Source organism: Saccopteryx bilineata, chromosome 5 (assembly GCF_036850765.1).
Source record: "Saccopteryx bilineata isolate mSacBil1 chromosome 5, mSacBil1_pri_phased_curated, whole genome shotgun sequence".
Taxonomy (NCBI): Eukaryota; Metazoa; Chordata; class Mammalia; order Chiroptera; family Emballonuridae; genus Saccopteryx; species Saccopteryx bilineata.
The window spans coordinates 264,646,285-264,670,779 of NC_089494.1; the positions used below are offsets into that span (position 1 = coordinate 264,646,285).

The window sequence follows — 24,495 nt, forward strand, 5'->3', positions numbered from 1 at the left end:
GTCTAGAAGAGGAGGGAGCAGAGAGCCCCTAGGGCAAGTCCTAGGCTTCCTGGTGGTTTATCTCCAGAGGCAAGTCAGTAGACTTGTGGCCCCCTCAGCTGGGTGAAGGGGTGTCCAGAACCCTGGGCAGCAACCTAAGCCCCCATTTAAAAATGTCACAGGAGGACCTGGCCAGTTGGTTCAGTGGTAGAGCATTGGCCTGGCGTGCAGGAGTCCTGGGTTCGATTCCCAGCCGTGGCACACAGGAGAAGCGCCCACCTGCTTCTCCACCCCTCCCCCTCTCCTTCCTCTCTGTCTCTCTTCCCCTCCCGCAGCCAAGGCTCCATTGGAGCAAAGTTGGCCCCGGCACTGAGAATGGCTCCAGTTGCAACAGAGGGACACCCCAGATGGGCAGAGCATCGCCCCCTGGTGGGCATGCCGGGTGGATCCCGGTCGGCGCATGCGGGAGTCTGTCTGACTGCCTCCCCGTTTCCAACTTCAGAAAAATACAAAAATAAAAATAAAATACAAATGTCACAGGAAGGGAAGCTGCAGCCACAATGGGGAACAGATGTATCTCAGAGTTCCCCAAGCGAGTGGAGGACAGAGGACTGCTGGTTTCCCAGAGAGAGTGCAGAACACCGGAAGCCCGTGCCAGAGGCAGGCGGGCTGTAGAGGAAGTGTCCGCAGACCACCTGCACATTTGGTTTCTGGAAGTCGATGGCTGTCTGCACAGCTCCCCACATTATCCCAGGGCATGGCCTCCCACGTTGGCTGACCAGCCGACTGCCTTCGACTCCTCCCCTCCTTCAGCAAACCATCCCACCACAAAATACCCCCCACACACACCGTGGGGAGAGAGAAGTCCAGAGGGCCTTCTCCAGGGGACAGTAGGCACAAATGCTGTCCTCACTCAGTGTGGGTTTTTACACAGCCAATTTCTTCTCCCAACATGAAGTGCAGCGAGGATTCAATGATCCTGGGGTCCCTGCCAGCCCTCATCTCCACCTCAGGCTGTTTCACACACAAAAAATGTATCTAACCAGGATGGCCATGCCATGCCCATCCTGGTTAGTGACCCGCTGGAATTCCTTGGCAGTGCGGGATGGATGGCAGCTGGGCCGAGCCATGTGTGGCCGGAAGGACACAGCCATCTGGGGGCCACTGTCCCCACTGGCCCTTGGCCTACTCAAGACTCACTCTTCCTGCTCCTCTGTGACAGTCACTTCCTCCAAGTCTTCCTGGAGCCCCAGCTGGACTGCAATCCCTGAGCCCCAACATGCCCGGCTGCTCTGGACAGCGTGTGCTGTGAGGACCTCCTGCTCAGCTGTCTCCCGGGAACCATCTGTTAATCTAGCGAATGATCCAACTACAGTTGTGGGGCCTTTGAGCTCTGCAGCCCACTGCCCTGGACCTGACTTGTGGCAGTACAACCTGGTGCTTCGGAACGTGGGCTCTGAGCCTGGACTGCTCAAGTGTGTGTCCTGTTCTATTTACTATACCAGCTGTGCACCCAGGGCAAGGCATCTACCAAACTGTTGCCCTGGAAAATGGGGAGCCCACTTCTTAGGGTTCCTGTCAGCTGAGCTGCAGCAGTCACCACTTGGAGGTTGGTATGACAGTTAGTTACACAACAAGGCCAGTCACCCCCTCCTTCCCAGTGAGCCCAGCCACCAAGGCAAAGGTCGTCTGTGCTTTATTGTGCAGCAAAGGCCCCTCCTGGAGCCCGAGTCTTAGCGTTCCTTGAGGGGGTCCTGTGGCCTGCCCCAGCCCTGCCCAGCTCCCAGCCCAGTGCAGGGTCAGTGTGCCTGGGGAGACCAGAATTCCTGCTCATGAAGCCCAGGTGGGACTTGGTCCTGGGACCCTGGGTGTGTGACAGGGCAGGCAGGGGAGATAGGAGAGCCCCCAGCCCTGCCCAGCTCCCAGCCCAGTGCAGGGTCAGTGTGCCTGGGGAGACCAGAATTCCTGCTCATGAAGCCCAGGCGGGACTTGGTCCTGGGACCCTGGGTGTGTGACAGGGCAGGCAAGGGGAGATAGGAGAGCCCCCAGCCCTCCGGAGCTGGGGGCCTGGCCCAGCCCCAAGGATCCAGCCTGCTGGCTGGGGCCTGGCCTAGCAGATTGCACAAGGTGTCTGTAGGGGAGGCCTCAGGTCAGAGCTCCGTCTCCCATGCAGGCCGGTTTCATCTGCATGGCCCGAGTCGGCCTCTGCCCAGCAGTGTCACCTGGGCCCAGCGTAGCCATAGGGGTGCTGCAGCAGCAGGCTCTGGTGGCCGGGCAGCAGGTGCGTGTGGTAGTGCTCCACCAGGCTGCCCACGCCCACAAACAGGACCTCGCCCTCCAAGTAGAATTTAGAGTCCTGGAGAGCAGATGGGGGGGACAGGGTAAGGTCAGGGATGAGGACACAGCTAGGCAAGAGAAGGGGGAAACTGAGACAGTGAGGGAGAGATGGTGCCCAGAGGTGCCAGCCTCAGCCTATCCACTGCCACACTCTATGGGGAGACTGTCCTGCCCTCAGCCACAAGCCAGGCCAGGGTCCCTTTCCCGCCTGATGAGCCAGCCTGCTTACCTTCTCAAAAATGCGGTAGTTCCTCACTTTGTTGGAGGTTTCATCCCACACGACCAAAACCTTCAGGGAGAAAAGTAGGCAGCAGGGAGGGCAGTGAGACAGCTGACCACTGGACCCCAGGATAGCCGGGGTTCAGGGACCCGGGGTGTGTGTGGGGGAGCAGCATCCAGGCTGAGTCCTGTGGCTCTCAGGAACAACATGGGGAGGGGTCGCCCTGGTCATGGACAGCAAGGTAGGGAAAGGGCAGTCCTTTGCCCCAGGGCTCCTGACCCCAGATAGCCTCTGATGAGACCTGAATAGCATTAACTTCACTGATATACATGGGGAAACTGAGGCTCAGTGAGGTTATACAAGTCACCCTTGGAGGGTCAGAGACAGAGCTGGCAGGTGACCTGCCATTCCCACTGCCCCAAGCAGCCTCCCCTTCAAAGTACAGGAACCACCCGTCCACCCCCACGAGAGTCGGGGTCCTAGACCCTCTCTCCCATCTCGTGCCAGTACCAGGGGGGTGGCCACCATTGCTGCCAGTCTGTGGATAGTATTTAGTTCCTAAGAATAAATGGGGAGGGGGGCTTCTAGGCAGAGACCGCAAGGATATGGCACTCAGTTGATGACAAATAGAGGCTGCACGGGAAAATGATCTGTAACTTGTCAAGTCCCGGGCTCGCTTGCAGACATGGAGTGTGGAGGGCCAGCAGACATCAGCACAATGCAGCCATCCCCAGGCTTGGCAAGGCGCCCACTAGGGCACCACCCTAGACGCCTACCTTCCCAGACTTGGTGGAGGAGTTGCGGATGCAGTACAGTCCGTCTTGGGGCTCCCCCCGAGGGCTCGTGGCTTTGAACAGCCTAAAAAAAAGTCAGCAGATGAACCATCCTCAGCTGGCGCCCGTGGCTCCCAGGGCACCCTCCAGCCCCAGCCCCCAGCTTGACTTTTGTCCTCTTGCTATCCTGCAGCTCAGGTGCCATGAGCAATGCGCACGGAGAGGGCCAGGCCATGCAGCACCCTGGGCCACGCCCAGGGCGAGTGCCGGCCGCGGGACTGAGCGGACAGACAGCATCTGTCGTTCTGCCAGGGTTCTAACTAGACTCAGCTGTGCACTTGTAACAGCAAAGACCCAGCACCAAGGTGAACGAGGGGAACAGAAAAGCAGAAAGAGAAAGAACCTCATGTCTACAAAAACAAGGCTTTGAAGAAAGGCTCCCCACTGACCTCTCCACCTCATAGGACTCTGTGGTATTAATAAAGACTGAGCTGGGCAGTGGCACCTGGAGAGAGAGGTCAACGGTGGTCAGCGGCAAGGTCTGAGTGGTGCTCGTGGCTGGCAACCCCACCCTCGCCCCCACCGGCTGCCAGCCCATGCTAAGATCCCGGGCTTTGCACCCTGTTCTGTCCCCTCAGCCCCAGGGTCCTGGGGGGCCCTGGCTCGAGATGGCCAGTGCGGGGCCCCTGGCCCGCGGCTCTCCGGCAGCCGCCCACCCGCAGCCAGGACCTGGGCTCTCCGCTCCGCCTTGCCTTCTCATAGTCCTCGTCAGAGTCCTTCCCACCAGTGTCGGCCTGCAGAGCCTCAGTCTGCGAGGGCAGACGGGGTTTTTCAAAGGAGAAGCTCCTGAAACTCTGCCCATCGGGGGGTGATCGCCTAGGAGGGGAGCAAGAAGGTCACGACCCTGCACAGGGCGGTGCCCCTCTGCTCCTCCCAGCGACCGCGCCAAGCCCAGCCTCAGAACCCACGGGTCTGGCAGCTAGACCCCGTGGCTGGGAGAGGCCTACCACCAGAGCCCCAAGAGGCCCGTGCTGACCACCCTGAGGTGGCAGGAATGGACGGGGTCCTGGACGCCTGAGCTGGGGGTCAGGGTTGACAGTGACACCAGTGAAGGGGGTGCTGGGGGCCTGAGCTCTGATGTCGTCACACCATGGACAGGTGCTCTGGATGCCACGGGAGAAAGCCCAGGCTGGGACATCTCGGCCCCAACTCCGCCACTGACCAGCTTTATGACCTCTACCAAGTCACACCCCGCTCAGAGCCACAGCGTGGGTGGACATGAACCGGCCGAGCCGAAGGGACACGTCCCACATGTGTGGCCGGGTGGTCTCGGGGAGAATTAAAGGAAGCCACACAGGCCAGGGTGCTGGGCTGTGATGAGACTGTGCTATAGACAGTCGTTCAGATACCCAGGCCCCGATCCTGGGCTCGGCAAAATGACCGTCGGCACTGCGGTGGCCCCTGGGGAAACAGGTGTGGGTGTGGCAAGGGGTCCTCCCACGCAACTCCCTGGGCAGCAGGGCTGACGAGAGTCCCGGGAGAGGGCTGCCACGGCCCAGGGCGTTCTGGGAGCCGGCAGGCACCCCCTCGAGGCCCACCCCTGTGTCTCCCAGGGCCCTGACCGCTGTAGGTCCCAGGCATCTCTGACCACAGGCTGTTGACCCTGTGGAAGTGGAGGATACTCTAGTGTCCTGGCACTGCCCAGCAACAAAGCAGGAAATGTTTCAAACAGGCCTCTGGGTTGAGTCACAACCATGCCCCACATTCCAGCAAGTTCCCAACTGGGGGGGGCACAAAGGCAGCCTTGGTGGCCCCAGAGCCCCAGGCAGGGTCTGGAAGGCTCGCAGCCCAAGCTCCCGTCTCCACAGGCCTCTCCCAGGGACAGAGGTCAGCCCTGCAAACCCCTCCCTTGACCCCAAAGGCCCTGCCTTGATACAGCGAAAGCTCTGGAACCTGAGCCCCCAACGCCCCCCTCGCCCAGTGCTCCCTGAAGCAGCCATGGGCTCCGGGCCCTCCAGTTCCTCAGCAGGACACCCCTCAAAGGCAAGGGCATCCCCTGGGGCCCGTGCAGAAAAGGCTGTTCAGCCTAGACAGAACCTCCCTCCCCTGCGCAGGGCCACCTGCCACCCATCGCGGGCTGAGCGGCAGGCGCAGGACACTGGGGTGCCGTGGCAGAACCAGCCACGTTGGGGGGGCTCCCAGAGTGGCCCCAGCCGGCCCGGCAGACTCACTGGAGCTGAGGGAGGGATGGCTTCTCTGGCCTGGAAGGGACTGCAGACCGCGCTGTGGCCTCCGGCGTGGGCAGCTTCAGGGCTGGAGGCCGGGGGCCCACCGGGGGCACAAAGAGTCCAGGCCTGGCGACCTCCCTCAGGGGGCCCTCCTCAGCCTTCATCAGGAATTTGGGCTTGTTGGCTGGCACCGGCGGGGGCTCGGGTATGGGCGGCCCCCGGGGGGACAGGTGGAAGGACTTGAGTTTATCACAGTGCCTGGAGGTGCCCGCGGCCAAGCTGGCAGAGCCGGCCCCATGGCTGGGGACCCGGGGCTCTGGGCTGGGGCTGGGGCTCTCAGGGAAGCAAGGGGGTTTCCAGAGGTTGGGCAAATTGGGCAGGCTGCCCGTTGGAGGGTCACTCATCCTCCGGGGGGTGGCAGGCACCCTGGGGCAAGGCTCCACCCGCCTCAGGCCCAGCTGGTCCCTCTTGGAGTCCTCAGGAGTTGGACCAGTATCCGGGAGGCCACGCTTAGGGGGCGGGGGTGGCAGCAGAGGGCCCAGGCCCTTGGAGGTAAAGGAGTGGGCCCGGGGCACATCAGAGAAGGCCGGCTTCCTGGGCGTGGGCACGGGGGGCGGGGGGTAGGCTGGCGGGTGCGTCAGGCTGTCTGTAGAGCAAAAAGAGTCAGTTGGTGAGCAAGTATCGCTGCTGGAGACTGGACCAGAACTGCTGGTAACAGATGGCTGGGACCGAGTGGGTGTGTGGCCCCCAAGGAAGTCCCCACACTCAGCATTCCCGAGGCAGCCTCCCTCCTGGGGTCCTGGGCACCCCGTCCATCCTGCACACGGCAGCCTAAGCAAGCTTCCTGGAACCCAGATGCCAAACCAGAAGCCACCGGGTTCCAGCAGGGAGGTGAGAGAGAGGAGGCAAGGAGGGCCCCGAGGATCTGGCCTCGGCTGGGGCACGGGGATTCCCGCTAACAGCAGTGAGAAGGGTGGCGGGAAGAGGGGGGTCGTGCCGGCTGCTGACAAGTTTAAGATGCTGAGAGACATCCTGGGGAGGCCGACTGGGCTGTCCGGGCCACAGGTAGAAAGTTCAGCGGAAGAGCCCCGGCTGGAGATGTCAATGGAATCAACAGCCCACTGGTGACACTGGGTGTGGCCCAGGAATGACAGGAGAGGAGTGCACGAGGCCTGAGCCCTGGGGTGTCCCTTGGTCACAGGGAAGGGAATTGAGGGGCTGGCCCAGGGCTGACAGTGAGGGGGGAGGGGACCCAGAACACAAGGCCCCTGGTGCTGAGAGACCAGTGAGGAGCAGGGAGGCAGGTACCAGGCCTGTTGTGGCTCCTGGCTGCTGAGTGCTGCATTTAGCAGAAGTAGGAACCCTGATTAAGGGATGTTTTGGAGCAAGGACAAGGATGGGGCAAGCCCAGAAAAGGGTACCTGGACAGGAGGGAGGGAGGGAGGGAGGAAGGGAGGGAGGGAGTGCACCCAGGGGACGCAGAGAGGTTTGTGGGGGCCCTGGGCCTTGGAGGCACCCATCTGGGCAGGAAACGGGAGGCCGCATGCTCATCCCCAGCACCCTAGGCTGCAGGTGCAGGTGAGACAGACCGAGGTTGGGTCACGGGCCAGGGAGAGGGGAGGGCAGAGCCTGTGAGTGAGGGGCTCCTTGCCGGCGGCAGGAGCAGAGGTCTATGGCGCGCAGGGGCTGGTGGGCTGCATACCTATGGGAGCTGGGGCCCCAGCGGGAGGGAGCCAGGAAGAAGGGAGGGGGCTGGACCCGGACGCACATGAGAGGGAAGCGGAGTGGAAGGGACACAGGAGCGGAGGGGACCCAGGAGCAGAGGGGACACAGGAGCGGAGGGGACCCAGGGGCAGAGGGGACACAGGAGCGGAGGGGACCCAGGGGCAGAGGGGACACAGGAGCGGAGGGGACACAGGAGCGGAGGAGACCCAGGGGCAGAAGGGACACAGGAGCGGAGGGGACACAGGGGCAGAGGGGACACAGGAGCGGAGGGGACACAGGGGCAGAAGGGACACAGGAGCGGAGGGGACACAGGAGCAGTGGAGGGGACACAGGGGCAGAAGGGACACAGGAACAGAGGGGACACAGGGGCGGAGGGGACACAGGAGCGGAAGAGACCCAGGGGCAGAGGGGACACAGGAGTGGAGGGGACACAGGGGCGGAGGGGACACAGGAGCGGAGGGGACACAGGAGCGGAGGGGACACAGGGGCAGAGGGGACACAGGAGCGGAGGGGACACAGGAGTAGGGGCTGAAGTAGGCAGAAGACAAGGAAGTGGAGAGGAGGCCAAGAAAGAGACCAGGGGGTGAGGGGACTGTCCCCAGTCCCTCGGGATAATGGGATTAACAGGGTGAAAGGAGCCTGGGGTGGGGTGGGGGGCAGAGTCCGAGGGAAGGGGTAAGAGATGAGAGAGGGATGGACAGTAAGGGTAGGTAGGGAAATACGGGGACAGACAGAAGGACAGAGGCATAGCCCTGCCCCACCCAAACTGTGCTTGCCAGTGACACACATGTGACCTGGTACATGCTGCGTCCCTCACTAAGCAGTGTGCTTTGGGAGGTGGGGGTGGGAGTAGGGCTGTGAGTGACTGGCCTATAGAGCACCAGAGAGCTGCTGGCCATGGGGAGCAGACCCTGCTTCGGACCCACCCGCTCTGGACCGGGCTGGCTCGGCACCCTAGGAGTGAGCCCCCCACCCCGAGATGCAGGGAGCAGAACAGCCAGAGTATGCACCTCTTCCACTTCCATTCCTCCCGACACTCGGTCCACAGCCCCTGTTCTCTGCCCCAAGCACCCAGGCCCACCAGCTGGACACCTACCCTCGGGCTTCCAGGGCTCAGGGCAGTCAGGCTCCAAGTACGAGTCGTCCTCGTCATCATGCTCGTAGTCTGGGGACAGATGGGGGAGGTCAGACCAGGGCGGCCCAGCCCAGCGGCACCTCAGCACTCCCGAGCACAGTGCGTCAGAGAGGCCCGGGGCAGAGCCGTGGACGAGCAGGCGGGCTGCCAGGCAAGCCACAGGGACGGAGCAGGCAGGAGAAACCAGTCCACCTCCCCTCCCGGGCAGCAACCCCAAAGGATGGCCCTGTCGGGGCCGGGGCCCGGGGGGTCGGGACACGCCGAGACGCCTCACCTTCGTTGTCCGTGGGGTACGGAGAGAGGCTGATGTCCACAGGCCGCTCGATGGCACCATAGAAACTGTCTGTGTCCGAGCTGGAGTCACTGAGGTTTGGGGAGGGCGGGTGGGAGCCAGGCAGTGAGCGCAGGACACAGGGTTCCCTTTGTGCTCACACACACAGACACACCTGCACACGCGCGGACACGCAGACCGACACGGACAAACACAGGCATGTGGATACACTGGACACACAATGTGGACATATGCACAGATAAACACATGGACACACACAGACCTAGAAACACAGACCAACACAAACCAGTCATGCAGACAGACAGACAGACAGGCTCCGTACGAGGAATAAGGACCAGCATGTGGATACACTGGACACACAATGTGCACAGATAAATACATGGACACACACAGACCTAGAAACACAGACCAACACAAACCAGTCATGCAGACAGACAGACAGACAGGCTCCGTACGAGGAATAAGGACCAGCATGTGGATACACTGGACATACAATGTGCACAGATAAACACATGGACACACACAGACCTAGAAACACAGACCAACACAAACCAGTCATGCAGACAGACAGACAGACAGGCTTCGTACGAGGAATAAGGACCAGCATGGGAACAAGAGGCTGTGGGGCCTCCTGTCCCCTCCACCCTGTGGTTCTTGTGACAAGTGTGCCCCCACCCACTGGCCAGATGCTGCCAGGCCCCAGGACTCCTGTCCCCGCCTGCACCTGCCACAGGGGCTTAGTCATCTATAGGCGGAGCCTACTGAAGGACAGAGGCCGGCCCGAGGGCCAGGAGCTCCAGAGGCAGGTCGGGTCCTGCGGAATGGCCTTGGGTGTGCCAGGCCTACTCTGGGCCTGTTTCCTCATCTGCGAAAGGCTGGGACGTTTGTGTTCTGCCCAGAGGGTTCCTGCTGCTGGGCGGGCCACCTCAAAGTGAGGGCGCCACGACCTCGATGGACTGAGCTGGTGCCTTGGGGACTCGTTCTGGTCTCAGTCCTGAGCCAGCCCGGGCGGGCATGGCGGAGGTGGGCACTCAATGCTCTGAGCTGCTGCAAATGCTGGGCCTCCGGGGTGGGCAGATAAAAGCATGTGACCCCCTAAACAGGAACGGCTAACAGGGGCCACAAACAAGCATGCACGTTGGGGTACGCCCACTCGGTGAACACACAGACGGGACTGCAGACTTGGGGCACACATGCAGGTACACGCCCAGAATACCCGCAGCCCAGCTAACACCTCCAGAACCTCTGAGGATGGGACAGGAAGCGGGTGCACAGGTGAAGTCCAGGCAGGGCCCCTAGTGACACCTGCCCGCCCCGCCAAGCCCCAGGCCCACCTGGTGTCCGGAGGCAGCTCCTTCTTCTCGTGGAGGTAGCCGATCTCCCTGCGCAGCAAGGCCATCCAGCTCTGTGGGGTCAACCAGGGCCACGGTGGGCACGGAGCTGCCCAGGGCACGGCCCCCTTACTTCTCCCCTCTTCACTGCCCACTGTGCTGCAGGGCCCACGGAGATCTGGGGAGACCACCCCGGCTGGCCCTCGTGGGGCTACGGCCACCCTTGGCCCACTCAGGACTCCTCCTCAGAGCATTTTCTGAGTACCTCGATGTGAGTATACGGCTCTGAGGGCCAACACCTGCCCGTGGGCTAGCCACGTCCCCACAGGGCCTGGACAGGAGCCCTGGCAGGTCCCCACCTGTGCCGATGGGCAGGCTGGCCCAGGATTCAGCCAGCAACCCCCCCCCCCCCCGGCAGGTCCAGCCCACCCGCCCACCCCAGTCACCTTGCGCTCGTCCTCAGAGGAGGCCGAGAAGAACCAGGTACGGTGCTTCTTGCTGATGTGGACGATCTTGAAGGGGAAGACGTTGTTCGATGTCGTCTCCTCGGCAGCCCGCATCACCCTGAGGGCACAGAACCCGTGGTCGCCACCTGGTCCCCGCCCAGAGGACTGCCTGGCCCCTAGACAGACCCCTGGCACACAGCACGCAGCTCTGAGGGACACGGGCAGATCTGGATGGTTGGGCAAAGGCCGGGAGGTTTCAAGCAGAGGAAAATGTGGGTGCACGGGTGGATGGACGAGTGCTGGGCGCAGCAGCGTGTGGGGCTCCAAGACAAGGACATGTCACCCTCACTGCCCATGAAACGGACGCCACCCTCCCACCTCAGGCCCTGCCTGCCCCCGCCGTCCTGAAAGCACTTCCAGAAAGTGACTCTCTGGGGTCGCTCCCCCAGCTACAATGTGGGATATGCACAGAGGTTACAAAGTCTACTACGGGGGCACCTACCAGGCCAGACACCTGGGGCAGGTATGCGGGTCTGGCCCATCCCCTGGGGCAAAGCTGCACCCCCAACAGGTGGAAGGTGGTTAGTTTGCAGGAAGAAGAAGTGTCTCTCCCCAGGTGACCCCAGAGCAGCCACAGGGCCCTGGGGCCTCCTCTCCTTCTCAGGAGCGCTCCGGCCAGCCCGTCACTGGACGAGGTGCTTGGACAAGACTCCCCCACTGAGCCTGTGTGGCTGGGGGATGAACCACGGCCTAGAGTCACTCCCCGAGGGTCCCAGCCCCGCCTGTGGAACCACAGGACCGGGGGCCAGGCTGCCCACGTCACCCTCCGCCTCGGGCCCCTGAAGCCGTGGGGCGGATCTGGATGAAACTAACGGGCTGCACACACGAACATGCTCCTCACCCGGAGAACTCCGGCCCAGGGCTTGCCTGCCCACGAGCCTGGGAGCCCCTCGAGGCAAGGCTTGCGGCCAACAGGCCCACGGGAAGCAGGGAGCTGGCCTCAGCCCGGGAGGTCCCTGCAGCCAGGGTGGCCTTGGGCAGGGAGTGGGGTTGGCTGGGTTTGGCCCCTGAGAGGGAGGTTGTGGTGGGTGAGGAAGCAGGGAGGTGGGATGCAGAAGACACAAGGCCGTTGGCCGAAGGGGGACCCTGGAGAGCTGGCTGTCCTGACCCCAGAGGCCTGCGGCTGGACTGTGAGGAGAGGGAGGCACCATGGAGGATGAGAGGCAGCAGGCAGGGCGGGCCGTGGGGCCGAGGGGTAGGGACCTGAGCCATCTCAGCAGAACCCTGGCAGGAGCAAGGGGCGGGTCTGACCGAGCGCGGCTGGGAGCACCAGGGGAGCAGCTGGCCACGGGGCCAGGTCTTCGGCCAGCGGCACTCACCGGTTGTAGCCGCTCAGCGAGAAGGCGCCCTGCGGGGATGCAGACGTGCTGCTCTTGAAGTAGTAGATACATCGCTTGTGGATGATGACAAAGCGCAGAGGCCCTGCGGACAGCGGGTGCGGGCAGGGTGAGCTGCAGGGTGAGCCGCAGGGGCTGCAGGCAGACCCCACTCTGGGCACCCTCTCCGGAGGCTGTGGGACCAGCCTGTGAACCCCACTGAATGGGAAGGCAGGGAGCTGAGCTGGCACCCTGGCCTTTCCCTGGAGGTCACCAGATGAAATGCAGGCACATTCACGGGCACGATGGCCAGCCCCACACAGGGGCATCTGTGGAGGGCTGGCTGTGCAGAGGGACCATGGCCCCCAGGGACACGGCTGTGAGGTTGGCTCCAGGAAAGGCAGACACAGGGCCAGAGGACCAGGGGGGCCAGAGCCACCTTGCTGGGTGCTGCTGGGAGTTCCCTCTACCCCAGGCTGGTACCGTGAGGGAGGCGGCACAGAAGCCCAAAGAGATTGCCAACGAAAGCCACCAGTGTGGAGCCAACCCCCAGGCTGAGTTGTCCCCCTGAGATCCCCCACACTCCAGCGCCTCCCAGGCCTGGGGGCAGGTCATTGATAGCCCATCCCTGGCGGCTCCCTGTCCATAGACAGCAGACCCTTTCTGGTGCCCTCAAAGAAAACAATCAATCAGTAAGTAAATGAAAAGAAAGAAACCAACTGCCCAAGCTCGGTCACCCTGACCAGACGGCACAGGGCAAAGACGTGGCCGCTTGAGGCTGCGCAGAGGGGTGGGCAAGGCCCCGATGCTCGCTGGCATTCAGTGTCTTGACAAGTGGACATCTCCCAGGCCTGGGGGCTCCTTCCCTCCCCCAGCCTGCTATCCTAGGGACGAGAGCCCAGGTCTCACGTGACTCTAAGGGTCTCAGCGTGTGGGGTCATTTCAAACTATAGTGACCATCCAATTTACTGAACACCCACCAGATAAGGCAAGGGCTCAGCCCCACACCAGCTGGTCAGCCCTGTGCACCAAATCAATGCCCATCCTGTCTCTACACCCCCCAGGACACTCTCACAGTCCTGCAAGCTCCTGGCCCACCTCAGGTGCCCCAGGAGGTGGTGGCCACCAGGGTGGGAAGGGAAGTGGAACTGTGGAAGGCCCACCGTGTCAGCTCGGTCCTGACATCTCCCCCACCGTAAGGGACTCACATTTGAGCAACTGCAGCTGGGTGCCACCCTTCTTGTGCAGGTAGCCAGCCTTGGTCACACCCCCCGGCATGGTTAGCAGGTTCTGGGCACCAATGGCCTTCATGGGGACAGGCCAGTGCATCTCCTCAGCCGCCATGAAGCTGTAAGGAAAGGGGAAGTGTTTCTACCAGGCCCAGGGAAAGAAGAAGGCTTAGCAGGGGGACTCTACCAAGACCCTGGAGACAGCATGAAGGTTCAAGGCAGCCAGGGGTGAGAAAGTTCCCTTCTCAAGGCCCCAGGCTTCCAAGTGGAAGCCCAGGAAGACAGGGCCACGTGGTCCAATGGTCAGCCTCTGGTCCATTAGGCCACATACCCAACCCCCAGGGACCCTGACACCTAAGTGTGTTCCGTCATTATTATTACTGGTTCATTAAGCACCCACCCAGTGAACCGAAGGGTCCGTGAGTGTAGGGTACAGTGGTGAGTGAACTCAGAAAACCACTAGCCTAAGTCAGTCAGGTCTTAGGCCATAACCACCCCAAGTCTGAGTGCCAGGTGAGCCTATAATGGGACCAACCCTAGACAGGAAATTCAGGAAGGACTTCTAGGTGGAGGTGACAAGAGTCATAGCCTGAAGGAGAAAGTTAAAGAGATATAGAGGCTGGGGCGCCCTGTGCACCCTCTTTACCAGCTCTGACCTTTAGCAGGAAGGAACACGGCCCCCAGATAGCACACCCTCCACACATACCTGCCCTTAGCTGGCTTTTTATCCATCTCTTTCTTTTTCTTCTTTTTTTTTGTTTGTGTGTGTGTAACAAAGAAAGAGAAAGAGAGACAAAGAGAGGAACAGACAAGCAGGGAGAGAAATGGGAAGCATCAACTCCTCGTTGCAACACCTTAGTTGTTCATTGATTGATTTCTCATGTGTGCCTTGACCGAAGAGCTACAGCAGAGCGAGGGACCCCCTGCTCAAGCCAGCGATCTTGGGCTTCAAGCCAGTGACTTTTGGGCTCAAGCCAGCGACCATGGGATCTATGCTCAAGCCAGAGACCCTGCACTCAAGCTGGCGACCTCAGGGTTTCGAACCTGGGTCCTCTGTGTCCCAGTCTGACACTCTATCCCAGAGGTCTCCAAACTTTTTACACAGCGGGCCAGTTCACTGTCCCTCAGACCATTGGAGGGCCGGACTATAAAAAAATACTATGGCCCTGGCCGGTTGGCTCAGCGGTAGAGCGTCGGCCTAGCGTGCGGAGGACCCGGGTTCGATTCCCGGCCAGGGCACACAGGAGAAGTGCCCATTTGCTTCTCCACCCCTCCTCTCTGTCTCTCTCTTCCCCTCCCGCAGCCAAGGCTCCATTGGAGCAAAGATGGCCCAGGCGCTGGGGATGGCTCTGTGGCCTCTGCCCCAGGCGCTAGAGTGGCTCTGGTCGCAACATGGCGACGCCCAGGATGGGCAGAGCATCGCCCCCTGGTGGGCAGAGCATCGCCCCATGGTGGGCGTGCCGGGTGGATCCCGGTCGGGCGCATGAGGGAGTCTGTCTGACTGTCTCTCCCCGTTTCCAGCTTCAGAAAAATGAAAAAAAGAAAAAAATATTAAAAAAAAAACAAACAAAAAAAAACTATGAACAAATCCCTATGCACACTGCACATATCTTATCTTAAAGTAAAAAAATAAAACGGGAACAAATACAATATTTAAAATTGGCCTGACCTGTGGTGGCGCAGTGGATAAAGAGATGACCTGGAAATGCTGAGGTCACTGGTTCGAAACCCTGGGCTTGCCTGGTCAAGGCACATATGGGAGTTGATGCTTCCAGCTCCCCCCCCTTCTCTCTTTCTGTCTCTCCCTCTCCTCTTTAAAATGAATAAATAAATAAAATAAAATAATAATAAAATAAAATAAAATAAAATAAAGAAAAGTAAATTTAGCCTGACCTGAGGTGGCGCAGTTGAGAAAGCGTCAACCTGGAATGCTGAGGTTGCCAGTTCAAAACCCTGGGCTTGAGTTGATGCTTCTTGCTCCTCCCCTTTCTATCTTTTTCTTTCTCTCTCTCTCTCTCTCTCTCTCTCTCTCTCTTCCCTCTCTATAATGAATAAAATCTTTAAAAAAATAATAAAAAAGCTAGAGCCTCTTCCCTTAAAAATTTACAAATGACTGACTTCGAAATAAAGTGCTCATATACTTAAAAAAAAATTTAAGAAAAAAAGAACAAGTAAATTTAAATCAACAAACTGACCGGCATTTCAATGGGAACTATGGGCCTGCTTTTGGCTAATGAGATGCTCAATGTGCTCCTCTCACTGACCACCAATGAAAGAGGTGCCGCACTCTTCCGGAAGTGCGGTGGAGGCCGGATAAATGGCCTCAAGGGGCCGCATGCGGCCCGCGGGCCATAGTTTGGGGACCCCTGCTCTATCCACTGTGCCCCTGCCTGGTCAAGCTACCTATCCCTTCCTTAAGGCCCTTAAACCAGGAAGCAGAAAAGCTGGTAACCTCCCAGGTAGGACAACCTAGGTTCTTGTCCTGGCTTGGCCTTCTGGGGGACCCCTGAGCCTCAGCTGCTGGGGGTGTACATTGGGAAGACAGTGCAGACACAGCTTGGCACAGAGCACACCCTCAGCAGCAGCAGCCATAATGCCCAGCTGGTGAGTTGGATGGTATCCACCGTCTCATCAGCCGGGGCATCACTCCAGCAGAGACCCCACAGTACATGGTCACCAGGGACAGGCGGACTGCCTAGGGGTTAACCCAGGCCACAGGACCATACATTCCAGGTCCTGATTTAGGCCTGCACCTCATGCTTCCAATTGCTCTCCCTAAAACCTGCCAGACTATTTCACTCCTCGAACCTCATTGTTACCACCCCCCCACCCCCACATGGAGAACTCCGACATATCCTTCAAGACCTAGATTCAGAGCTCCCTCTTCTGTGTGGCACCTCAATGTCCAGTCACATTTGGGCTCTGCCCCTAACCCTGCTTGCTCTGAACAGCACCCCCCACACCTTGCACTGTTAAGTCTGTGGCTGCCCTCACCCGTCCCCTCCTGCCCTGGGGCCTGGTCCCTCCTAGGACCGCAGTAGAATTCAAGGGGGTGTGTGGAACATAGTAGAGCCCTTAGCGGAGCATCTAAGGACGGAACCAGACGCCCAGGCCCTCGGGAACTCCTGACACTTCAGCCCCATCCCCCCAAAACACAAAGAAAACCACTCTGCTCTTCGAAAAGCAGCACCCTCCATCAAATGTCCACAGCCTCCGGGCCCCGGGCTGCTCGCCGGCCTCTGCCCAGCCTCAGTCACTCCGCCCACCCCTGCAGCTCCATCAGTACACAAAGCCAACCCCTCAGGCCAAGGACCCACCAACCGCACAGGCTGCGAACAAAGACGCGGCCTCCACTCCCGCGCCGGCCCGCTCGCGACGGAGCCCCGCAGGGTTAGGGAAGTGGGTCCCGAGCCCGCCCACCGGGAGGTGCTGCAGACCGGCAAGCCCGCGACCCTCCTACAGCCCCCGACTCACTCGCCCGCCCGGGGCCGGCCCACGCCCGCCTTTGTTCCCGCAGGAAGGGCCGGCCCGGGGTCCTGGCTCAGTACTCACGGCGTCCACGCAGCGGGCATGACCGGCTTCCGCCGCCCCTGCGCGCACCGACATGGCCCCGGGCCGGGCGCCCACGCCGCCTCGCCCCCGGCGCACACCTCCCGCCGACCCCAGCTCCGCGGCCGGAGCCCCGCTCCCGCCATGCCGCCGCGCCCCCGCCCCGCGCCGCCAGCTCCGCCCTCTCGGGTAGGGCGGGCTCGCGGACAGGTGAGGAGCCCCGCCCCTCGCCCCGCCCCGGCCCCCGCCTGCAGGTAAGGAGCCCCGCCCCTCGGCCCCACCGGCTGGTGAGGAGCCCCGCCCCGTCCCGCCCACAGGCGAGAAAGCCCCGCCTCTCGTCCTGCCCCTTACCCCTGCGAACACGCCCATTCCCGTCACTTCGCTCCAGATCTCCGGGACCTCCCGGAACCCACCTGGCCCCACTGGCGCCCACCACGCCGTTCTTTCTCTGGGCTCTCCTCCCGCTTTCCAACTCTTGAACGCCTGCGCGAGCCAGACCCCTGGCTTCCGTCACCCAAATCCACCAGGCACCCTCCTCCGGGCATTCGTCCACAGTTTCCACTGCCCGTGGTTGCAACTGAAGTCAGGCTCAAGAGCTGACTCAAAGGTCCTGGCTGGTTGGATAGAGCTTCGACCCCGCCTGCGGATGTCCCAGGTTCGATTCCTGATCAGGGCACACATGGGAAGCAAACTATCTGTTTCTCTTCCCTCCCTTTCTCCCTTCTCTCTCTCTCTCCCTTTCCTGCAGCCATGGCTCTATTGGTCTGAGCTTTGGGGCACTAAGGATGGCTCTGTTGATTCGACCATTGGTCCCAGATGTGTGTTGCCAATGGATCCCGGTTGGGGTGCATGCAGGAGTCTGTCTCTCTATCTCACCTTTTCTCACTTAAAAAGAAGAGTTGGCTCAAATAAACACCAACCCTTCACACACCCTTGCAAAAACAGAAGAAGGAGAACCCCATTCTATGAGGCCAGCATTACCTTGATACCAAAATCAAAGGCATCAAAAAAAACAACAAAAAAACTACAGACCAATATTCCTCATGAATGTAGACATAAAAATCAGCATATACTAGCAAGCTGGTTCGACACCATGCCAAGTGGGATTCATCCCAAGAATGCAAGGTTGGTTAATATTCAAAATAATTTTTTTCTTTTGTTCGGTGAATGGAGGGGAGGCAGAGAGACAGAGTACCACATGTGCCCACTGGGATCCACCTGGAAAGCCCACTAGGGGGTTATGCACTGCCCATCTGGGGCCATTGCTCCATTGCCCAGTAACCGAGCTCTTCTTAGCCTCTGAGGTGGAGGCCATGAAGCCATCCTCAGCACCCCAGGGCCAACTCACTCCAATAGAGCCATGGCTGCAGGAGGGAAAGAGAGAGAGAATGAGAGAGAGAGAGAGAGGAAGGAGAGGGGGAAGGGTGGAGAAACAGATGGGCGCTTCTCTTGTGTGCTCTGACCAGGAATCAAACCTGGGACATCCACAAGCTCTACCACTGAGCCAACAGGCCAGAGACGGATAATATTCAAAATTCATGAGAGTAATGCATATCACTCAAATAAAGGACAAAAACCACATGATCGTCTCAGAAAAAAAAGGGGGCATCTGACAAAATTCAACAATCCTTCATAATAAGAACACCACTCAACAAAGTAAGAATAGGAGGAAACTTCTTCGACCTGGGGAAGTGCAGCTAGGGAAAGCCCAGAGCTCACCCGGGACTCAGTGGGGAACGACTGAAAGCATTTCCCTAAGATCGGGGACAAGGCACGGACGCCTGCTCCCATCACTACTATTCAGCACGATACTGGAGGTGCTAGCCAGTTCAACGAGGCCAGAGAAAGAAACAAAAGGTATCCAGACTGGAAAGGAAGAAGTTAAACTTCACAGATGATCATGGATATTAGAAAATTCCACGGGATCCACTAAAAATGATTGGCACTAATAAACAAGCTCAGCTAGGTGGCGGGATACAAGATCGGTAAACAAAAATCACCCTGGCCGGATAGCTCACTGGTTGGAGCACTGCCCCAAAGCGCAGAGGGTGCCAGTTTGAGCCCCAGTCAGGCCCCATACAGAAGCAGATCGATTTTCCTGTCTCTCCCTCTCTATCTAAAATCAATACAATAAAGATTTAAAAAAAAATCTGTCATTTTTCTATATATTAGCCAAGAACAATCCAAACATGAAAAAAGACTTAGCTCAAGTGTCCCCTCCTTTGGGTAGTCTTCCCGTAACTCTAGGGGGTCCACGGCCCCTCTGAACACTGACCACAGCAGCTTGTCACTGTCCCCAAGCCTCACCAGCTCAGGCTCAGCACAGAGGAGCGACCAGGGAGCCCCAAAGGAGAGGTAGAATGTTGACTCTGGAGGGAGGTGGGGACTGCAGTTGTGTGGAAGGCACAAAAAGCGGAGACAGAGACCTCACTCCGGTGTGTCACATCCTTCCCAATCTGTAAGGAGACCTGGCATGTGTGTGGGGGCAGGGGCCGCCACTGTGAGGACGGATGGCACCCATGTTTCCGGCTCCACACACCTGGCCGAGGTAAGTGGGGGAGTCACACAGCCCCGCTCCAGTTCAGCTCCATGGCTGTCATTCTTACCCGGCCACGACACGTCCCTCCACCGTGAGGGCTCGTGGTGGCCCCTGACTGGCCTTGGGTAGGAAGAGTGGGTTGTGACAGGGCCAAGCTGCACTCCACCTTCACCGCCCCAGGGATGCCCTCACTTCAGGGACAGGTGCCACCCTCTGCAGCCCCTCTCCGAAGGAGGGATGGTCCAAAGGGAAGCCCGTCCTGACACCCCAACATACTCGGGCCACTACCGGCCCTGCCCTGCACCAGTGGGTGAACTGGGTTGGTTGGTTGGCACCTGACTGGAAATCTAGTGCCAGGCTAGGCTAGGGCAGTAAGGGGGAATGGTGGCTGAGGGTGAGGGTAATAACAGGCCATGGTGGCCATAATGACCACACAGCTTCTGGGGACTTCCAACTGGGCAAGTGGAGGGGAAGCTCCAAGGGGCACCCATCCTCCTGGTCAGCCTGGCCTCCCTGGATGTCTCTCTCAATGCCATGGTGTCACCCTTCTAGCCCCAGTGACCTGAAGGTTAAACTCCATTCACCCCAGGGGGCCTGCCTGACAGCTCACCGCAGGAAGCCTCAGTCCCTTTCTCTAGGGGGGAGACACCCTCTGGGGACGCTCTCACCATGCTGCTAGAGGTGCCAGCTAAGGGCTGAGCCACTCTGTCTGGGAGCTGTCAGAGACAGTGCTGGTCACTGGGTTCAAATCCCACCAGGATGTCCTCCACCGAACTCTGCTTCCTCCAGTTTAAAGGAGGCACCTAGCAGCACAGTGACAAGTCTGTCCCCTCTGGGGACTGAGGCTGCCCTGAGAAGTGGCAGCTTCCCAGGCTTGTGCTGCAAGGAGCTCTACTCCCTGCAGCTCAGAGGGGCTGCCTGGGGCAGTGTCCTGGAGAGACACAGGTCAGTGTTGGGTGGCCAGCGCGGTGGCGGCTGGGCCTCACGAGCCCTTCTGGCAGGTGTGTGTGGACTAGGGAAGGTAGGTACCCGGGGCACACTCTGGGTCTCTGGTCCTGGGCTCACCCCCCCACCCTCTCTCAAAGTTGAGACTGATCTAGGAGGCTCAAGGCCACGGCGCAGGGGTGAGGACAGAGGGGCGGGTGCGCAGAGACAGCCGCCATCCTGTTCTCGGAAGTGAGGCCCTGCGGCAGGCTGGCCGCAGGGCTGTGGGACTGTGTCCCTGGGAGGGGCGTGCTTGTCGCCTGCACGGCCCCCATGTGGGTCCACACAGCCAGTCAGGGTCACGGGCGGCACGCTCCACAGAGTGTGTAAGAGCTGCGTGTCTGGAATGCAGGAGGTTCCATGTGTGTGCACGGGTGTGAACCTGTGCGTGAGAGCGGAGTGGGGGGCCCTGAAGGGCTGGGCTCCTGCGGGATACCTGCAGACGTGGCCTTGGGGCCCTGGGAGGCCGTGGTGACCACAGTGTCAGGGAGTTCCTGTCAGTGGTGACCAGGCCGGCCCATCTGTGGGAGCCACAGGGTGAGGAGAGGCTGAGAGAGACCAAGTCCCCCGGCACACTCATTCACACACACCCACGCACACACGTACTTAAACACTTAGCTCACACAAAGGCACACATGCATCCTCATATACATCCACTTACACATATACATGCACAGGTAACGCTCACTCATGTGTGTATTAGTCCATACATGCTCACACATGCATATGCACACTTCATGTAAACATATATACACACACACTCACATTCATTCTTACACATGCGCTCATTCTCACACCCCCTCACACTCATCCAAATGCGCAGTCATTCACTTGCCTGCATGTATGCACACACAGCCTCCGGGGGCTGGCAGGAGCCTTCGTGGGTGGCCCCCAGTGCCCTGGGCCGAAGCGTGGGCCTGGTCGGACTCACCACCACCAACCCAGGGCCAAGTGCAGCCTGACAGCTCGTTACACCCATAGGCCTGGTGCCGTGCTCCCCTTTTACAGACCAGGACTCACCCCAGGCACCCTGGGCACTCGCCGTGGGCACTTCATGTCATCATTCTAACCTCCCCTGATGTGGGAACCACCGTCACCCTCACGTCACTGAGGAAGACACCAAGGGTCAGAGACACTGAGTAACTCGCTCAGTCACACAGCCAGTAAATGGTGGTGCGCTCACCCTGCCCAGGCGCGGCCACCCTCCCAGCCGGGCACCGGAGGCACAGAGGGCACAGAGGGCACAGGGGGTGGAGGGATGACAGCTGTGGGAGTGGGTGGGGGGCCGCCCGGTGCCTCACACTCAGCTCATTTGTTCTTGCCTTTCGGTTTCCCCTTCCTCTTCCTCTTCCCAGAATCCTTCTCCATAGAAGAATCAAAACCAAAAATCTATGACGGCAGGTGACCAGCCATGCCAGAGGGAGGGGGCCAACCAGGCTTCAAAGGGCGAGCCCCCCACCCCGGCTCCTCAGCTCTCTCCAAGGAGGCCGCCAGCGGCTCACAGGGGGCTGTCTGAACCTCCGGGCCATGGACTCACACACACTCGTTCACACTCACAGTGCTCTCACACACAATGTGTGCACACAGAGGACCCGAACACCAGGCCACCCCCAGCAGGCTGTTCAGTGAGCAGGCTCAACGGAACCTGGGCCCCCACCAAGCAGGCTGGCCCAGCCTCCCTGCCAGCTGCCGGCTGAGTGCCGGGGGCTGGGGAACAGTGCCCACCCTCGTGGCCCCTGGGACCTCCCCAAGTGGTTCTGCAGGCACCGGGCCAGCACCGCCCCCCGAGGGCCTGCTCCCAGGGCTGCCTCACTGACCTGATGGCACTGACCCAGCACATGGCTCTTCTCCTGCCGGGAAACGGGTGGGCGGCAGATGTCCTGGCGCCCAGGTCGGCCATGTGGCTCAGGCGCCATGGGATGGGGCTGCGGCCTGCATCCCCCGAGCCAGTGAGGCCCGCTGCCCTTTTGCTGCCCAAAGGATCGACCGGCTGGCTGCACCCGCAGCTCCCTCCTGCTGACAGCCGCCCGCAGCCTTTGGGGCCTGTGGCCGCCGGGGCCTCTCCCCTGCTCTCCTGGGACTTCCTGTTACCGGTCCCTGGGCAGCCCCGGATAGCCCGGCAGCCGGAACTTCCTGCCCTCGACTCAACGGGACCTGAAGCCCAACTGAGGCCCAGTGCTGTGCACATCAGCACAGTTTAGCCCACGGGGTTTTAGTGGCCCCTGCTTCAGCCTCCTGTGGTCAGAGACCACAGCTCTCCAGGCCCCTGGGTGAGGCCAGCTGTGTCCCCTGGGAGGAAGCTCCCCACTGGTCCCCCCACAGAAGCCACCTCTGCAGACTTGGCTTCTCCCTCCAAACCACTGAAGCCCCTCACAGCCTGGGTGTCAGGCCCAGTCTCCTTGGCCCCAGGAAGAAGCCGGTAATTACACTCCACACAGGGAGCTCACTACCTCACCAGCATGCTCCTTCCACCAATGCGAACACTACTAATGCCCAGCGCTGCCCTCTGAGGCCACACCGGGGGCTGTGCTCCCTGCACCAGAACCTTTTGGGTTTCATGGTAATCACCTCTCTGTCCTTTGACACCAAAGGACCAAGACACCGGTTTTAAGCCTGGGCCCAGGCACTAGGCTTCCACCTTTGCTCCTGTCCTCCTTGCACGCCAGGCACAGCCTCTGTGTGGGAGCCATCTGACACTCCAGGGAGTGCCACTCTGCTGGCTCTGAGAACACTGGGCTTGCTAGAAAGCACATATAACCTGAGCAGCAAAACACACTCCCTTTATTCCTAGCTCCTGCCCCGGGTCCCACTGAGAATGGCCCCTCTCAAGCTGGCTCTGCCCTGCCACAGCCCGGGAGCTGGGGAGCAAGGGTTCAAGTCCAGGCTTTTCATTGCTGAGACCCCATCCCCCTGCCTCTCCTCCTGAGCCTGGCTGGGTCGCAAGGTCAGTTCCCTCCCAGGGAGGACTGCACCAGCCAGAAGCAGGAGCACTCCAGGGCCACCCTCATAGCAGGTTTTGAGGGTAATAGTCAACAGGATTCCTGGGAGTTGCAAAAGACTCGTCTTGTCCACAGTTTTCCTAGAGCACAGCCCCCACAACCAGTTGTGCCAGCACCTGGTGTCCTGTGTACCTGCATGTGGGGCACTGCAGGAGGGTGGCTCCCAGGCCGGGGGCCCCTGTCTGCCACTGTGTACACACAACTCCAGACCTCTGCCAAGGACCCGGGCCACCTGGGGGCCAGCTCAGGGTCACAGACATCCCGAGGGTGAGGAGTTTAGGCTTTTTTTTTTTTGTATTTTTCTGAAGCTAGAAACGGGGAGAGATAGACAGACTCCCGCATGCGCCCGACCGGGATCCACCTGGCACGCCCACCAGGGGGCGATGCTCTGCCCAGCAGGGGGCGATGCTCTGTCCCTCCGGGGCGTCGCTCTGCCGCGACCAGAGCTACTCTAGCGCCTGGGGCAGAGGCCAAGGAGCCATCCCCAGCGCCCGGGCCATCCCTACCCCAATGGAGCCTCGGCTGCGGGAGGGGAAGAGAGAGACAGAGAGGAAGGAGAGGGGGAGGGGTGGAGAAGCAGATGGGCGCCTCTCCTGTGTGGCCTGGCCGGGAATCGAACCCGGGACTTCTACACGCCAGGCCAATGCTCTACCACTGAGCCAACCGGCCAGGGCTGAGTTTAGGCTTTTATGTCCAAGCTCTCCACAGTGTGGGCACAACCACCCTGACCTCCCCAGCATCTGCCAGACTCAGTATCCTCTGGTGGCTGAGGACAGAGAGCTGGCCATGACAAGACAGACAGATAGTGGTGAGGGGAGGGTTCAGAGAAGCCCTTTCCCCTCTCTTTTGGACATATGGGAGGATGGATGAGGAGACCTGTGGTCCAGCCAGTGACAGAGCCTCCCCCTGCCCTGTCCCCCTAAAGTCCCCAAGCACATAAATGCACAAGGCTGACCCTGGCCAGTTGGCTCAGTGGTAGAGCGTCAGCCCAGTGTGTGGAAGTCCCGGGTTCAATTTCCAGTCAGGGCACACAGGAGAAGCGCCCATCTGCTTCTCCACCCTTCCCCTTCTCCTTCCTCTCTGTCTCTCTCTTCCCCTCCCACAGCTAAGGCTCCATTGGAGCAGAGGCAGCCCGGTTGCTGAGGACGGCTCCATGGCCTCTGGCTCAGATGCTAGAATGGCTCTGGTCGCAATAGAGCAATGCCCCAGATGGGCAGAGCATCGCCCCCTGGTGGGCATGCCGAGTGGATCCCAGTCAGGCGTATGCGGGAGTCTGTCTCTCTGTCTCCCTGCTTTTCACTTCAGAAAAATAAAAATAGCCTGGCCTGTGGTAGCACAGTGGATAAAGCATTG

At 60.2% G+C, this 24,495-nt stretch overlaps 1 protein-coding gene across 9 annotated transcripts in view; it reads right to left on the minus strand.

Moving 5' to 3' along the window:
- Nucleotides 1-1,659: 1,659 nt before the first annotated feature.
- Nucleotides 1,660-24,495, minus strand: part of SH3BP2 (SH3 domain binding protein 2) — a 39,638-nt gene continuing 16,802 nt past the window's right edge. For 6 of the 9 annotated variants that reach the window (XM_066281218.1, XM_066281213.1, XM_066281211.1 and 3 more), the window contains 12 exons: nt 13,051-13,190; nt 11,846-11,948; nt 10,467-10,584; nt 10,024-10,094; nt 8,672-8,760; nt 8,359-8,427; nt 5,541-6,183; nt 4,062-4,185; nt 3,759-3,814; nt 3,313-3,394; nt 2,546-2,605; nt 1,660-2,335 (listed from right to left, as the gene is read on the minus strand). In XM_066281218.1, the coding sequence (XP_066137315.1) occupies nt 2,198-2,335; nt 2,546-2,605; nt 3,313-3,394; nt 3,759-3,814; nt 4,062-4,185; nt 5,541-6,183; nt 8,359-8,427; nt 8,672-8,760; nt 10,024-10,094; nt 10,467-10,584; nt 11,846-11,948; nt 13,051-13,186 (1,689 nt within the window). In that variant the 5' untranslated portion in view covers nt 13,187-13,190 and the 3' untranslated portion in view covers nt 1,660-2,197. Of the gene's footprint in view, nt 2,336-2,545; nt 2,606-3,312; nt 3,395-3,758; nt 3,815-4,061; nt 4,186-5,540; nt 6,184-8,358; nt 8,428-8,671; nt 8,761-10,023; nt 10,095-10,466; nt 10,585-11,845; nt 11,949-13,050; nt 13,191-16,623; nt 16,775-21,163; nt 21,226-21,960; nt 22,223-24,495 lie in introns of those variants that run through there. The other 3 variants (XM_066281214.1, XM_066281217.1, XM_066281212.1) reach the window with 3 other exon arrangements.